The sequence below is a fragment of the Mobula birostris genome, chromosome 13 (genome assembly GCF_030028105.1).
Source record: "Mobula birostris isolate sMobBir1 chromosome 13, sMobBir1.hap1, whole genome shotgun sequence".
Lineage (NCBI taxonomy): Eukaryota > Metazoa > Chordata > Chondrichthyes > Myliobatiformes > Myliobatidae > Mobula > Mobula birostris.
The window spans coordinates 20,546,969-20,562,008 of NC_092382.1; the positions used below are offsets into that span (position 1 = coordinate 20,546,969).

Here is a 15,040-nt window from a genome sequence, read left to right on the forward strand (position 1 = left end):
CCCTCGACACTCCCCACCGTTCACGGTTTACGGTTCCCGGTCTCCGGGTCCCCCCTTATCCCATCCCCCTCTCTCCCTCCCCCTCTCCCTCCCCCCTTATCCCATCCCCCTCCCCCCTTATCCCATCCCCCTCCCCCCCTTATCGCATCCCCCTCTCTCCCCCTCTCATCCCCTCTCTCATCCCTCCACCTCTCTCTCCCCTCTCTCAGGCTTTATCCCTCTCTGTCCCTCCTCCCTTCATTCACACTCTCTCATTCCTCTCCATTTTCACCTTTCTCCCCCTCTCCCTTCCAATTTCTCTCTCTCTCTCTCCCTTGTTCCCCTCCGCTCTTCCTTTCGTTTTCCTGCCTTCCTCTCGCTGCTCTCCTCCTTTCCAGTCTCTCTCTCTCCGTCCATCCCCCCCGTCCGTTATCTCTCTCTGTCCCATCACTGTCCCTCCCCACCCCATTCTCTCTCTCTCTCTCCCTCTCCCTCCCTCCCTCCCTCCCTCCCTCTCTCCCTCTGCGACAGACCATCGCCTGCCTGGTCGCGAATGTGATCTGCGCTCTCGCCTGCCCTCCCGCCGTCATCCTGTACTCGCTGACCGTCCGGGTCTTCCCCTGCATCGGGTACTGCTACACCGGGTGCCGGATGGTGAGTGTTCCGCACCCCACCCCCCGCCCCGCACACCCAATACACTGGCGAACCAGCCCTCAACACCCCCTCAACCCCCGGAGATCTCCACTCGGCCTTCCCCTCTCCCGCGACGCTTTCCTCCCTCCCGGTAGCGCTCCCTCCCTCCACGCCAAGCTCCCTCAGAACCCCCCCTCCCCTCCCCCCCGTCCCTCCCTCCGCCACTTCCCCCGGCAGCTCCTTCCACAGACGGGCCACCCTCTAGGTGAAAAAGTTTCCCCTCAGGCTCCCCTATTAAATCTCTAAAACCTGCGCCCTCTGGATCTCGATTCCCCGACCCTGGGGAAATGTCTGTGTTCGTTCACCCTGTCTGTACCCCTGGTGGTTTTACACACCCCTGTCAGGTCACCCCGACACTCCCGGGAATAAATTCCCAACCCGCCCGACCTCTCTCCGTAACTCAGTCCCTCCAGTCCCGGCGACATCCCCGTAAATCCCCGGGATCTCCGGTCTCCTGTTCCCGGTGTCCGATCCGGCGATGGCGGGGATGCCGAGCATCGCCTTCACCGCCCCGTCTCCCCGTCACCCCACTTTCAGGGAACCGTCACCCGAAACCTGGTGTGTTCCATCACCACTGTCACCCCCTCTCCGTCACCCAAAACCTGTCACCCCTGTCACCCCTCTCAGTCACCCAAAACCTGTCACCCCTGTCACCCCCTCTCCGTCACCCAAAACCTGTCACCCGTCACCCAAAACCTGTCACCCCTGTCACCCCTCTCCGTCACCCAAAACCTGTCACCCCTGTCACCCCCTCTCCGTCACCCTAAACCTGTCACCCCTGTCACCCCCTCTCCGTCACCCAAAACCTGTCACCCCTGTCACCCCCTCTCCGTCACCCAAAACCTGTCACCCCTGTCACCCCCTCTCCGTCACCCAAAACCTGTCACCCGTCACCCCCTCTCCGTCACCCCACTTTCAGGGAACCGTCACCCAAAACCTGGTGTGTTCCATCACCACTGTCACCCCCTCTCCGTCACCCAAAACCTGTCACCCCTGTCACCCCCTCTCCGTCACCCAAAACCTGTCACCCCTGTCACCCCCTCTCCGTCACCCAAAACCTGTCACCCGTCACCCCCTCTCCGTCACCCAAAACCTGTCACCCCCTCTCCGTCACCCAAAACCTGTCACCCCTGTCACCCCCTCTCCGTCACCCAAAACCTGTCACCCCTGTCACCCCCTCTCCGTCACCCAAAACCTGTCACCCCTGTCACCCCTCTCCGTCACCCAAAACCTGTCACCCCTGTCACCCCCTCTCCGTCACCCAAAACCTGTCACCCCTGTCACCCCCTCTCCGTCACCCAAAACCTGTCACCCCTGTCACCCCCTCTCCGTCACCCTAAACCTGTCACCCCTGTCACCCCCTCTCCGTCACCCAAAACCTGTCACCCGTCACCCCCTCTCCGTCACCCCACTTTCAGGGAACCGTCACCCAAAACCTGGTGTGTTCCATCACCACTGTCACCCCCTCTCCGTCACCCTAAACCTGTCACCCCTGTCACCCCCTCTCCGTCACCCTAAACCTGTCACCCCTGTCACCCCCTCTCCGTCACCCCACTTTCAGGGAACCGTCACCCGAAACCTGGTGTGTTCCATCACCACTGTCACCCCCTCTCCGTCACCCTAAACCTGTCACCCCTGTCACCCCCTCTCCGTCACCCTAAACCTGTCACCCCCTCCCCGTCACCCCACTTTCAGGGAACCGTCACCCGAAACCTGGTGTGTTCCATCACCCCTGTCACCCCCTCTCCGTCACCCAAAACCTGTCACCCCCTCTCCGTCACCCTAAACCTGTCACCCCCTCTCCGTCACCCAAAGCCTGTCACCCCCTCTCCGTCTCCCCACTTTCAGGGAACCGTCACCCGAAACCTGGTGTGTTCCATCACCACTGTCACCCCCTCTCCGTCACCCTAAACCTGTCACCCCCTCTCCGTCACCCTAAACCTGTCACCCCTGTCACCCCCTCTCCGTCACCCAAAACCTGTCACCCCTGTCACCCCCTCTCCGTCACCCAAAACCTGTCACCACTGTCACCCCCTCTCTGTCACCCTAAACCTGTCACGCCTGTCACCCCCTCTCCATCTCCTCACTTTCAGGGAACCGTCACCCGAAACCTGGTGTGTTCCATCACCACTGTCACCCCCTCTCCGTCACCCAAAACCTGTCACCCCTGTCACCCCCTCTCCGTCACCCAAAACCTGTCACCACTGTCACCCCCTCTCCGTCACCCTAAACCTGTCACCCCTGTCACCCCCTCTCCGTCACCCAAAACCTGTCACCCCGTCACCCCCTCTCCGTCACCCAAACCTGTCACCCCTGTCACTCCCTCTCCGTCACCCAAAACCTGTCACCACTGTCACCCCCTCTCCGTCACCCTAAACCTGGTGTGTTCCATCACCACTGTCACCCCCTCTCCGTCACCCAAAACCTGTCACCCCCTCTCCGTCACCCAAAACCTGTCACCCGTCACCCCCTCTCCGTCTCCTCACTTTCAGGGAACCGTCACCCGAAACCTGGTGTGTTCCATCACCACTGTCACCCCCTCTCCGTCACCCAAACCTGTCACCCCTGTCACTCCCTCTCCGTCACCCAAAACCTGTCACCACTGTCACCCCCTCTCCGTCACCCTAAACCTGGTGTGTTCCATCACCACTGTCACCCCCTCTCCGTCACCCAAAACCTGTCACCCGTCACCCCCTCTCCGTCTCCTCACTTTCAGGGAACCGTCACCCGAAACCTGGTGTGTTCCATCACCACTGTCACCCCCTCTCCGTCACCCAAAACCTGTCACGCCTGTCACCCCCTCTCCGTCTCCCCACTTTCAGGGAACCGTCACCCGAAACCTGGTGTGTTCCATCACCACTGTCACCCCCTCTCCGTCACCCTAAACCTGTCACCACTGTCACCCCCTCTCCGTCACCCAAAACCTGTCACCCCCTCTCCGTCACCCAAAACCTGGTGTGTTCCGTGAAGAGAAAGCTACATTCCTGAGACAGGAGTTACCAGAGATTTCTCTTCACTCCCCCCAACACTTGTAAACACATCTCCCTCTCCCACACTCCCCCTCTCTCCCCACCCAACGCGCTCCTTCCCTCTCCCCCGACTTTACCCCCATACCCAAACAGCTCTTCTCCTCCTCCTTCTTACTGGCCATCTCTCCCTCTTCACTCCCCCCCTCACTATCTCTTCCCCTCTCACCCCTCCCTCGGAACTACCCCTCTTCTCTCTCACACTCTCAACTCTCCCACACTCTATATCTCCTCTCTGCTCAGCTTTGTCTTTCACCCCCCTTTCCCCCTTTCCGTCTCTCACCCCCTCTCTCCCCTCTCCCTCGTTCACCCCTCTCTGTCCCTCACTCTTCTCGATTTCCCACCCCTCTCCCTCTTTTACCTCGTTCACCCCTCTCCGTCTCTCCCCCCCCCCGTTCTCCACCTTTCCCTCCCTGTCCTACCTCTATCTCCTGCCTCTCACGTTTCCCTCCCCCCTCTACCCTCTGTCTCCCACCGCTCCCTCTCCCCCCGTCTGACTCTCCCGCTATCAACTATTCCCTGCCGCCTCTCCTCTTTCTCCCCATCTCTCTCCCACCCACCCCCTCTCTTCCTCACCCATCGCCCCCCAGTCTGGGTCTCCCACCTCCGCCTACTCCACACTCCCGCTCCCAACCCTACCCCCATCCCCCTCTTTTGTCTGTCTTCCCCGGCCCGAGCCCTTCTCTCTCCCTCTCTCACCCCATGTCTCCCTCTCTCCCTCTGGCAGAGGTCTGTGAGCGGGGTGACGGTGATTTTGCTGGTGAACTGCCTGGTCTCCCTGGTGATGTCTGTCCTCACGGCCATCGTCAACTGCAGGAACCTCGAGTGCTGTGCCGCACGGCCTCCGGTGGTGAGTGGGATCTTCCTGTGCACCTGGGGGGGGTGGGCGGCGGGGGATGGGACGTGGGTAGAAGAGATGAGGGGAGATGGAAAGCGGGTCGGGAGAGACAAGAGGGAGCAAGAGAGCAGGAGAGGTAGAGAGATGGGGGCAGAAAGGGAATGAAAGGGGTGGGGAGAGGAGGATAGGCTGGGGAGAGAGAGAGGTGGGGGGAAGAGATGGAGGGACAGAGGGAGTGGAGAGAGGGGACGGAGGGAGAGGGAGGCTGAGGGAGTGGGTAGTGGATCCCGTCTCCTCTCCTCACCTTCTCTTTCTCCCGTCCCCTCCTCAATCTGATCCCTCCCTCTCCCCCACCCACAGAGAATGGTGGTGATCCACGCTAACCAGCCCGCACCGCCGGATCTCGCCTCCATCTTCTCCAGCAAACCGGCGCCCACCCCAGCCTCTGACGGGCCGCGGTGATGACACGTTTCCCGCTCCACGGGACAGCCCAAAGGATTCGGGCCGAGCGGCCTGAGAGAAAAATCAAGGCGGGATTTTGGAGACGGAGTTGGGGGGGGGGTTGGTGGGTAATATTCCTGTGGTCACATTCCTCCCCGTGGGTACCCCCCAGTTCAAGCTCCCTTGTTACAAGTCGGTCTGTCCCACCCTCGCCATCCGGTCACTCCTGAAACACTCCGCTCTCTGTCCCCTCTATCACCGCCCGTCTCACCCTGGCTGGTGGCCATTTTGTGATGGCTGCTATTGATAACTGCTCTCCCAGCATCGTAGAAATAGTCACACCCTTGTCCTCATCTCCCACTCGCTTCCCTCCCTGTTTATTCAATCTCAACTCCTCATCCCTCCTCTCCTCCCCCCCACCCTCAGCTCTCCCAACTCTCCATTTAACCTTCTGCAGACAGACACTCAGTGACCGGGTGTGACCCTCCCTCCCACTTCCTCCACCACGAAGTGTGTCACTCCCTCACACTCACCATCTTGTCAACCCCTTTCCCATTCCATCACTCACAAACCCCTCCTCTCCCTCCCCTCGCTTTCCTCTCCCCACCACCTCGATGTTGTGCACTTTATGATGGTCGGCTGCCATTTTGCGATGCCAATTTTCGCCTCTCCTCATCGCCGCTTCTCTCTCTGTTACCCAGTGAGTCTCTCCACTACTCACCCCGTCACTCCTGACACCCTCCCCTCTCTGTCCCCTTGTCCTTTCTCCCGCCATCCACCACATCCTGGGTGGTGAACATTTTCCGATGGGAAATTTCCCTTCCCTCCGTCGTTGAGTGAGTATCTCCCCTCTCCCTCCGTTACGACACTCAACTCTCCGTCCATCAGCCCTGACCGCGTCCCGACCCCTCGCTCCCCCTTTCCCCTGTCCGCACCCCCTTCTTCTTGCAGCTCGTCTTATTTGCGAAGGATCGTAACCACCCACCCTTCCTGCTCTATTGAGTAAGTCACTCCCTAGACACTCCCCATCCTGTTCCTGCCCACCCTGTCCTATCAGACCCCTCTCTCCTAGTCCTGTAACTTCCCGTCTCTTCCCGTCCCATCACTTCCCCTCCCTCCCCGTCCCATCAGTTTCCCTCCTTCCTGGTCACACCACTCCCACTCCCTTCCTGTCGTTTCACTCCTCCTCACCCCGTCTCAAACCACCAGTTTGTGACAGGAACTTTTACCCCTTTTCGTCCCCTATTGAGTCAGTGACTTCGCCACGGTCACCGTCTCATCAGTCCACTCCTCATCCCCTCACTCCTCTTCCTCCCAAACCCCTCACCCTTCCTCCCCAAAACCCACATGTATATGTGTATGTGTGAATATCTGAGACATATGCACATTAGTTTTTTCAATGAGAAAATTATTAGAATTCAAACATACATGCAATACCCAAGACGATATAAAACACAAATTAAAATACTGTTATTACAATCAATAACACACTCGATTCCGGGATTGTATCCACGGGCACCGTATGTTCCTTCGCCATAGATTCTGTGTGCGACAGTGGCCATTGTAAGTCAGTGTCTCACTCCATCCCTGGCCGCCACATTAACCAAGGAACACACACAAAAATGCTGGTGAACACAGCAGGCCAGGCAGCATCTCTAGGAAGAGGTACAGTCGACGTTTCGGGCCGAGACCCTTCATCAGGACTAACTGAAAGAAGAGATAGTCAGAGATTTGAAAGTGGGAGGGGGAAGGGGAGATCTGAAATGACAGGAGACGACAGGAGGGGGAGGGATGGGGCCAAGAGCTGGACAGTTAATTGGCAAAAGGTATACAGAGATGGAGGAGGGGGAGGGTCATGCGACAGGAGGCCTAGGGAGAAAGAAAGGGGGAAGTGAAACCCACTATAGTGAGAGGCACAGAGGGAGAATAAAGGGAGAGAAAAAAATGGGGAAAAATAATAATGATAATAAATAATAAATAAGGGATGGGGTACGAGGGGGAGGTGGGGCACGTGTGAGTGAGGCGAGGGACAGAAGGATTATACAGATCAATAGTGGCTGAGAGGATCGTGCAGGAGGGAGGGCTTCAGGGTTTTAGATAATTGGGCTTTGTTCCAGGGAAGGTGGGATCTGTTCCGACGGGATGGTTTACACCTGAACTGGAGGGGTACTAACATTCTTGCAGGAAAGTTTGCTAGGGCTGCTTGGGGGGGTTTAAACTAAATCTGCAGGGGGCAGGGATCCAGAATGTGAGAGAGGATAGCGAGATGAAATATAAAGGACAGGTGGGGACTACACGGTTCCGGAATGCGAAGTGTGAAGTAGAGAAAGGTGAGGCGGAACGAGTGATAAGGAGGATACATGTGCAGAGGGATGGTCTGACGGAGCATGGAGTTAAATGCGTGAGCTGCTGACGTGCGGGAATAAATAAGCTGCTCCCGACTCAATCACAGTCACACAGAACTAACTGACCGGCGACAACGGGTGACCGGTTGAATAATCAGTCCCGTTTCTCACCGTCACTGTATCGGGGAACCGATGATTATTAAATCACACTTCAGGGCCGTGTCTGAGATCGCTACAGATCCAGGGTCACTGCCGAGGTATTTGTCAATTTAATATCATTATATCAGCCAGACTGCCGAATGCACCGTCCTCAGCAAAGGGAGCAAAAGGATTCTCTCCCGGGATAATCCCACCCGGGACACCGGTGTCCCAGACTGAGCCCCGGACCCCGGGCTCTTCCTGTCTGTGTAATTCCCCGGGTCTCACGTGAAGGGGGGGGGTCTCAAACCCGCACATCTGGCGGAAGCAGCGCCACTGGACAGGAGACGGAAATACGTCAGTACGGGCACGCAAAGATCGACGCAAAGCGCGAGCACGGAACTAGCTCCGTTAGAACGGTTGGGAATTAAACCTGGCGCGCGGTCATTAAGGGTAAGGGGAAGGTGGGGGGGCGGGGCGGGAGTTAAAGGGGAGGGCGGGGAATCGGCCAAAATGTCCCCATCCCGCGGGCGGGGATGTTCACACATTCAGATGTTCACACGGACACTCTCAGTCTGGGTCTGGGTTCCTGCAGAGATCTCAGTTCCTTCCTCCCGGTCTCACTGAACCGATTGTACCACAGCCTGAAACAGATGGGAGAATAAAGATGAAATAAACAGATTACACAACAGTGTCAGTAACAGGGGACAACACTCACAGACAAATATCACCAGAAAACCCGCGGATCTGCTGATATTTTATCACATTGAACATTAACACAGACACTCACCCGATCCATTTGAGACTCGGGAAGGTCAATATGAGGCGGCGGAGAGCGGGGACAGATCGGTCTGTCAGCGAGTTTGATACCAGGTTCAGCACCGTCAGTGATGGGTTTGTACTGAGAGCGGAGACGAGATCCTCGGCACCAGAATCTGTGAGACCGACACGGTCCAGCCTGGAGATGAGAGAGAGTGAGGGTGAAGGACACAGAGAGACAGGAGACGGTACAAATCCCCAGTGTTTATCAGTAACACAATTACTGATCACATTAATATTCAGTGTCAGACACACAGTGACTGTAAACACAATCTCCCACAGTTTGGTACTTACCCCAGTTTCTGTATTTTACACTCCGGGTTCCTCAGAGCCGCAGATACAAGTTTCACTCCTGAATCTCCCAATTTATTATAATTCAGGTTCAGCTCCGTCAGTGATTGGTTTGTACTGAGAGCGGAGACGAGATCCTCGGCACCAGAATCTGTGAGACCGACCTCACACAGCCTGGAGATGGGAGAGAGTGAGTGTGAAGGACACAGAGAGACAGGAGACGGTACAAATCCCCAGTGTTTATCAGTAACACAATTACTGATCACATTAATGTTCAGTGTCAGACACCCAGTGACTGTAAACACAATCTCCCACAGTCTGGTACTTACCCCAGTGTCTGTATTTTACACTCCGGGTTCCTCAGAGCCGCAGACACCAGTTTCACTCCTGAATCTCCCAGTTTATTCCGCCCGAGTCTAAACACAAACAGACAAATTGATAAACAAAGTGATTCAAACCGCGGGTCTGAGGGAATTTTTCTCACTCGGATATTTCAGGAAACATTAAACCCTTCAGTAAATCACTGATCGGAGTTCCCATCACTGTCAATGTCCCTCACTGCCCAGCTCCAGGGTATTGACCGAATGTCAGTAATTTAGTCTGTCGGTGTGACCCTGTAAGCTCCACATATCCTGTCTCATTCCCCGATGGTTAGAAACGTATTCCTGGAGTGAGAGGGCTGAGAGGGGCAGGGATGAAGGGGGAATAGGGATGGGGTAGAGAGATCCCACAGGAGGAAGGGGGATGGCATTTGTCACAATTCTTTACTATCTGATTCACTACAGTTTTACCCAAATCCCTTCACAGTGAAACAACACAATGGGACAGTTTCACAGTTCAGAGTGAGAGATAATTCAAGTTACCTCAACTCCCGGCACTTGTGCAGCCCGGGTCCCAGCCGCTGGATTCCTTCACATTGAATGTGGCATTTCTCCAGGTCGAGGTGTTTTATTCTATCACAGAGTCCGATGACGTGGGACAGGACCGCGCAGTCAATCGGGGTCAGTGTCATTCCACTGAATGAAAGTGTTTTCACAGATCCCAGTGCGGCCTGAGCCAGTCCAGGATTCTGAGACTCAAACAGGTAGTGCAATGTGTTCAGGAGGCTCCTTTTACCAGCTTCACTCCTCGTGTTTCCACTCTGGCGTTTAACCTCCTCCTTCACCCAGTCAATCACCCGGCAGGTTGTTTGATGAGGAAATGGGCCCAGAAACTCCTCCAGGCCCCGAGCTGTCATTGGGTTGGAGAGACCAGCAACAAAACGGAGAAATACCTCAAATCGACCATCTGTCGTGCTGTGGGCTTCAGTGAGGAATTTCAGGATATCTCCGGGATGTGGATTCAGGAATTGCGTGACTGCAGCTACAAACTCTTGGATGGTGAGGTGTGGGAATGTGTACACCACGCTCCGGGCAGAATCCTCTCTCTCCAAAAGCTCCATCAGGAACCCGGACAGGAACTGGGAAGGCTGCAGATTGTAGTTGATCAAATCTCCATCTGTAAACACAATCTTCTTATCGTACACTCCTCTGAAGGCCATCTGACCAACCCTGAGTAACATATCACGGGGGTTCTCAATCTCACGGCCGTGGTTTTTCAGGATGTTGTAAATATAGTAGGAATACAGTTGGGTGATGGTCTTGGGAACTCGCTGCGGGTCCCTGACTCTTTGTGTGAAGAAGGGACCCAGTGCCAGAGCAAGGATCCAGCAGTAGGAGGGGTTGTAGCTCATGGTGTACAGGATCTCGTTCTCCTTCACGTGTTTGAAAACAGCTGCTGCCACTGTCTGATCTTCAAAATGCCTGATGAAATATTGCTTCCGTTCCTCACCAACAAATCCCAGGATTTCAGCCCAGACATCGATCTTCGCCTTTTCCAATAAATGTAACACAGTGGGACGGGTGGTCACCAGCACTGAGCACCCTGGGAGCAGCTTGCCCTGGATTAAACTGTACACAATGTCAGACACTTCACACCACCACTCGGGATCTGGGCACTGGTGCTTGGGTTCTGTATTTCTCCGACTGTCAGCAAAATCGATTCTGTGTTTGAATTCATCCAAACCATCGAAAATAAACAGCAATCCCTCTGGGTTCTTCCAGACCTCTCTGAGTAAATTCCCAAAGTAAGGATACTGATCCAGAATCAGTTCCCTCAGGTTTATTCGACAGTTAATACTGTTTAAATCTCGGAATTTGAAACTGAAGACAAACTGGAATTGTTGGTATATTTTCCCTGTGGCCCAGTCATAAACAATCTTTTGTACCATTGTCGTTTTCCCGACCCCTGGGACTCCGGCCACTGCTGCCGAACTCCCAGATTTGGATTTACTCCGGGAAAAGCTGCTCTGGAACAACTGATCTGTCCGGAGTTTCTCCAGCTCTCTGCGGAGATGTTTTTCTCTCCACTCCTCGTGGTCTCTGCCTCTTGCCAGCAGCTCATGTTCCACCAGTGTCCAATCTCGAACAGTAGAAATGACCGTGAGCTCAGCGTATCGATCAACCAGCTGGAAAACCTTCACCTTCTCCCTCATCAGGATCGTGTTCACTCTCAGTGTTTCAGTTTGGGTCCGCAGAGTCTCCTTGTGTTTCTGTTGAACATCTTCCATGGGAACAGACAGTGGACAAACTGTTAGATGCCTCAACTCAGAACTCAGTATTTAAATACACAAGAGTTAGCTCAAAGCTATTGCATTAATTGGATTCTTCAATGGATGCTCGAACAGTAAATTTGATAAACAGACCCCTGACTGGACAGAGAGGCCTGGTCCAGATAAACACCAGATCATCACATTTCACAATTAACTGTGCTGTGAAGGTGAGTATTACCCTGGTAGTTCACTGACACCCGACTGTCTCGTACTGGACAAACTCCCAATACTATCACAGCTGTCATTTATTCCTGTGGAAGAAACTTTTAGTCCCCAGTGTTGATGTGGCATCTGGAGATGGAGGAAAGGATAGTGGGCATTCTGTGAAAGGAACAGGTCAGGGAATCATAGCTCCCCCTCCCCTCTCATCGTCACCCTGTCAGGGAGGTGTGGGCGCTCACAGTGTGTCAGGACCCTGTCAGGGGTGTGTGGGATTTCACATGGTGTCAGGAACCTGTCAGGGGTGTGTGGGGTCTCACAGTGCGTCGGGGTGTGTGGGAGCTCACAGTTTGTCAGGACCATATCTGGGGTTTGTTTAGTCTCAAAGTGCATCAGGAATCTGTCAGGGGTGTGTGGAGTCTCAGTGTGTCAGGATCCTGCAGGTGTGTGTGGGGTCTCACAGTGTGTCAGGACCCTCTCAGGGGCGTGTAGGTTTTCACAGTGTGTCAGGATCCTGCAAGTGTGTGTGGAGTCTCACAATGTGTCTCACAATGTGTCACAACACTGTCAGGAGTGTGTGGGGATCTCACAGTGTGTCCGGACCCTGTCAGTTGAGTGTCGGAATCTCACAGTGTGTCAAGACCCTGCCAGGTGTGGGGGGGGGGGGGTCTCACAGTCTCAGCATTTTGCCAGGGGTGTATGGCGTCTGGCAATGTGCCAGGACCCTATCCGGTGTGTGTGGGGGTCTTAGAGTGTGTCCTCTCCCTCTCATGTGTGTGTGGGGTCTCACAGTGTGTCAGGACTCTGCCAGGGGTGTGTAGGGTCTCAGAGTGCATTAAGGGTGTGTGGGTTCACACAGATTGTCAGGACCCTGTCAGGGGTGTGTGGGGTCTCAGTGTGTCACGACACTGTCAGGAGTGTGTGGGGTCTCACAGTGTGTCAGGACCCTGTCAGGGGTATGTGGGTTTTCACAATGTGTCAGGACTCTTTCAGGTGTGTGTTGGGTCTCAAATTGTGTCAGTACCTTGTCAGGGGTGTGTGGGGGTCTTACAGTGTGTCAGGACCCTGCCAGGGGTGTGTGGGGATCTCACACTGTCTCAGGATTTTGTCACGGGTGTGTGGCGTCTGGCAATGTGTCAGGACCCTATCCAGTGCGTGTGGGGGTCTTAAATACTGTGTTCTCTCCCTCTCGTGTGTGTGGGGCCTCACAGTGTGTCAGGAACCTGTGAGTGGTGTGTGGGGTGTTACAGTGTGTCAGGACCCTGTCAGGTGTCTGTGTGCTCTCACAGTGTGTCAGGACCCTGTTAGGGGTGTGTGGGGTCTCAAAGTGTGTGAGGACCCTGTTAGGGGTGTGTGGGGTCTCAAAGTGTGTGAGGACCCTGTCAGCGGTGTGTGGCGTCTCACAGTGTGTCAGGACCCTGTCACGGGTGTGTTGGGTCTCAAAGTGTGTCAGGACCCTGTTAGGGGTGTGTGGGATGTCACATTGTGTCAGGATCCTGTCAGGGGTGAGTGGGCTCTCACAGTGTGTCAGGATCCTGTCAGGGGTGAGTGGGGTCTCACAGTGTGTCAGGAACCTGTTAGAGGTGTGTGGGGTTCCACAGTGTGTCAGGAATCTGTCAGGGGTGTGTGGCGTCTCACAGTGTGTCAGGAACCTGTCAGTTGTGTGTGGGGTCTCACTGTGTGTCCGGACCCTGTCAGGGGTGTGTTGGGATCTCACAGTGTGTCAGGATCCTGTCAGGGGTGTGTGGGGATCTCACAGTGTGTCAAGACCCTGTCAGGGGTGTGTTGGATCTCAAAGTGTGTCAGGATCCTGTCAGGGGTGTGTGGGGATCTCACAGTGTGTCAAGACCCTGTCAGGGGTGTGTTGGGTCTCAAAGTGTGTCAGGACCCTGTTAGGGGTGTGTGGGATGTCACAGTGTGTCAGGACCCTGTCAGCGGTGTGTGTGTGGTCTCAGAGTGTGTGAGTATCCTGTCAGGTGTATGTGGGTTCTCACAGTGTGTCAGGATCCTGTCAGGGGTGAGTGGGGTCTCACAGTGTGTCAGGAATCTGTTAGAGGTGTGTGGGGTTCCACAGTGTGTCAGAAATCTGTCAGGGGTGTGTGGCGTATCACAGTTTGTCAAGACCCTGCCAGGGGTGTGGGGGATCTCAGACTGTCTCAGGATTTTGCCAGGGGTGTATGGCGTCTGGCAATGTGTCAGGACCCTATCCGGTGCGTGTGGGGGTCTTAGAGTGTGTTCTCTCCCTCTCATATGTGTGTGGGGCCTCACAGTGTGTCAGGAACCTGTGAGGGGTATGTGAGGTGTCACAGTGTCTCAGGACCCTGTCAGGTGTGTGTGTGGTCACACAGTGTGTCAGGACCCTGTCAGGTGTCTGTGGGGTCTCACAGCGTGTCAGGACACTGTCAGCGATGTGTCGGGTCTCACAATGTGTCAGGACCCCAACTTGGTTGTGTGGGGTCTCACAGATTGTCAGGACCCTGTCAGGGATGTCTTTGGTCTCACAGTGTGTCAGGAACCTGTCAGGGGTGTGTGGGATCTCACACTGTGTCAGGACCCTGTCAGAGGTTTGTGGGGTCTCACAGTGGGTCAGGACCCTGTCATGGGTTTGTGGGGTCTCACAGTGTGTCAGGACCGTGTGTTAGGGATGTGATGTTGAGGCTCTATAAGGTGCTGGTGAGACCTCACTTGGAGTACTGTGGGCAGTTTTGGTCTCCTTATTTAAGAAAGGATGTGCTGAAGTTGGAGAGGGTACAGAGAAGATTCACGAGAATGATTCCGGGAATGAGAGGGTTAACATATGAGGAACGTTTGTCCGCTCTTGGACTGTATTCCTTGGAGTTTAGAAGAATGAGGGGAGACCTCATAGAAACATTTCGAATGTTAAAAGGCATGGACAGAGTGGATGTGGCAAAGTTGTTTCCCATGATGGGGGAATCTAGTACGAGAGGGCATGACTTCAGGATTGAAGGGCGCCCTTTCAGAACAGAGATGCGAAGAAATTTTTTTAGTCAGAGGGTGGTGAATCTATGGAATTTGTTGCCATGGGCAGCAGTGGAGGCCAAGTCATTGGGCGTATTTAAGGCAGAGATTGATAGGTATCTGAGTAGCCAGGGCATCAAGGTTATGATGAGAAGGCGGCGCAGTGGGACTAAATAGGATAAAATGGATCAGCTCATGGTAAAATGGCGGAGCAGACTCGATGGGCTGAATGGCCTACTTCTGCTCCTTTGTCTTATGGTCTTATGCTCTTATGACCCTGCTAGGGGTATGTAGGGTCTCACACTGTGTCAGGATCTTGACAGGTGTTTGTGGGGTCTCACAGTGCGTCAGGACCCTGTCAGTTGTTTATGGGGTATCTCAGTATTTCAGGATCCCTCCATGGGTGTGTGGGGTCTCACACTGTGTCAGGACTCTGTCCGCGGTGTGTGGGGTCTGACAGTGTGTGAGGAACCTATCAGGGGTGTGTGGGGTCTCACAGCGTGTCAGGACCCTGTCAAGGGTGTGTGGGGTCTCACAGTGTGTCAGGACCCTGTCAGGGGTGTGTGGCATCTCACAGTGTGTCAGGACCTTGTCAGGGGAGTGTGGGGTCTCGCAGTGTGTCAGGACCCTGTCGGGGGTGTGTGGGGTCTCACAGTGTGTCAGGACCCTGTCCGGTGTGTGT

At 54.9% G+C, this 15,040-nt stretch overlaps 3 protein-coding genes across 6 annotated transcripts in view; 1 reads left to right on the plus strand and 2 right to left on the minus strand.

Annotated features, from left to right (window-relative positions):
- Positions 1–15,040, minus strand: part of LOC140207837 (uncharacterized) — a 268,940-nt gene that overhangs the window by 99,292 nt on the left and 154,608 nt on the right. The window lies entirely within an intron of this gene.
- Positions 1–15,040, plus strand: part of LOC140208537 (uncharacterized) — a 55,041-nt gene that overhangs the window by 22,875 nt on the left and 17,126 nt on the right. For 2 of the 4 annotated variants that reach the window (XR_011888812.1, XR_011888815.1), the window contains 2 exons: positions 4,426–4,548; positions 4,897–6,468. The gene's annotated coding sequence lies outside the window, so the exon portion shown is untranslated. Of the gene's footprint in view, positions 1–55; positions 634–4,425; positions 4,549–4,896; positions 6,469–15,040 lie in introns of those variants that run through there. The other 2 variants (XR_011888813.1, XR_011888814.1) reach the window with 2 other exon arrangements.
- The window catches only part of LOC140208522 (NACHT, LRR and PYD domains-containing protein 3-like), a 28,042-nt gene continuing 19,398 nt past the window's right edge, over positions 6,397–15,040 (minus strand). The window contains 5 exon segments of the mRNA XM_072277262.1: positions 6,397–8,104; positions 8,251–8,418; positions 8,574–8,744; positions 8,900–8,986; positions 9,434–11,171. Coding sequence (XP_072133363.1) covers positions 8,017–8,104; positions 8,251–8,418; positions 8,574–8,744; positions 8,900–8,986; positions 9,434–11,171 — 2,252 coding nt within the window. The 3' untranslated portion in view covers positions 6,397–8,016.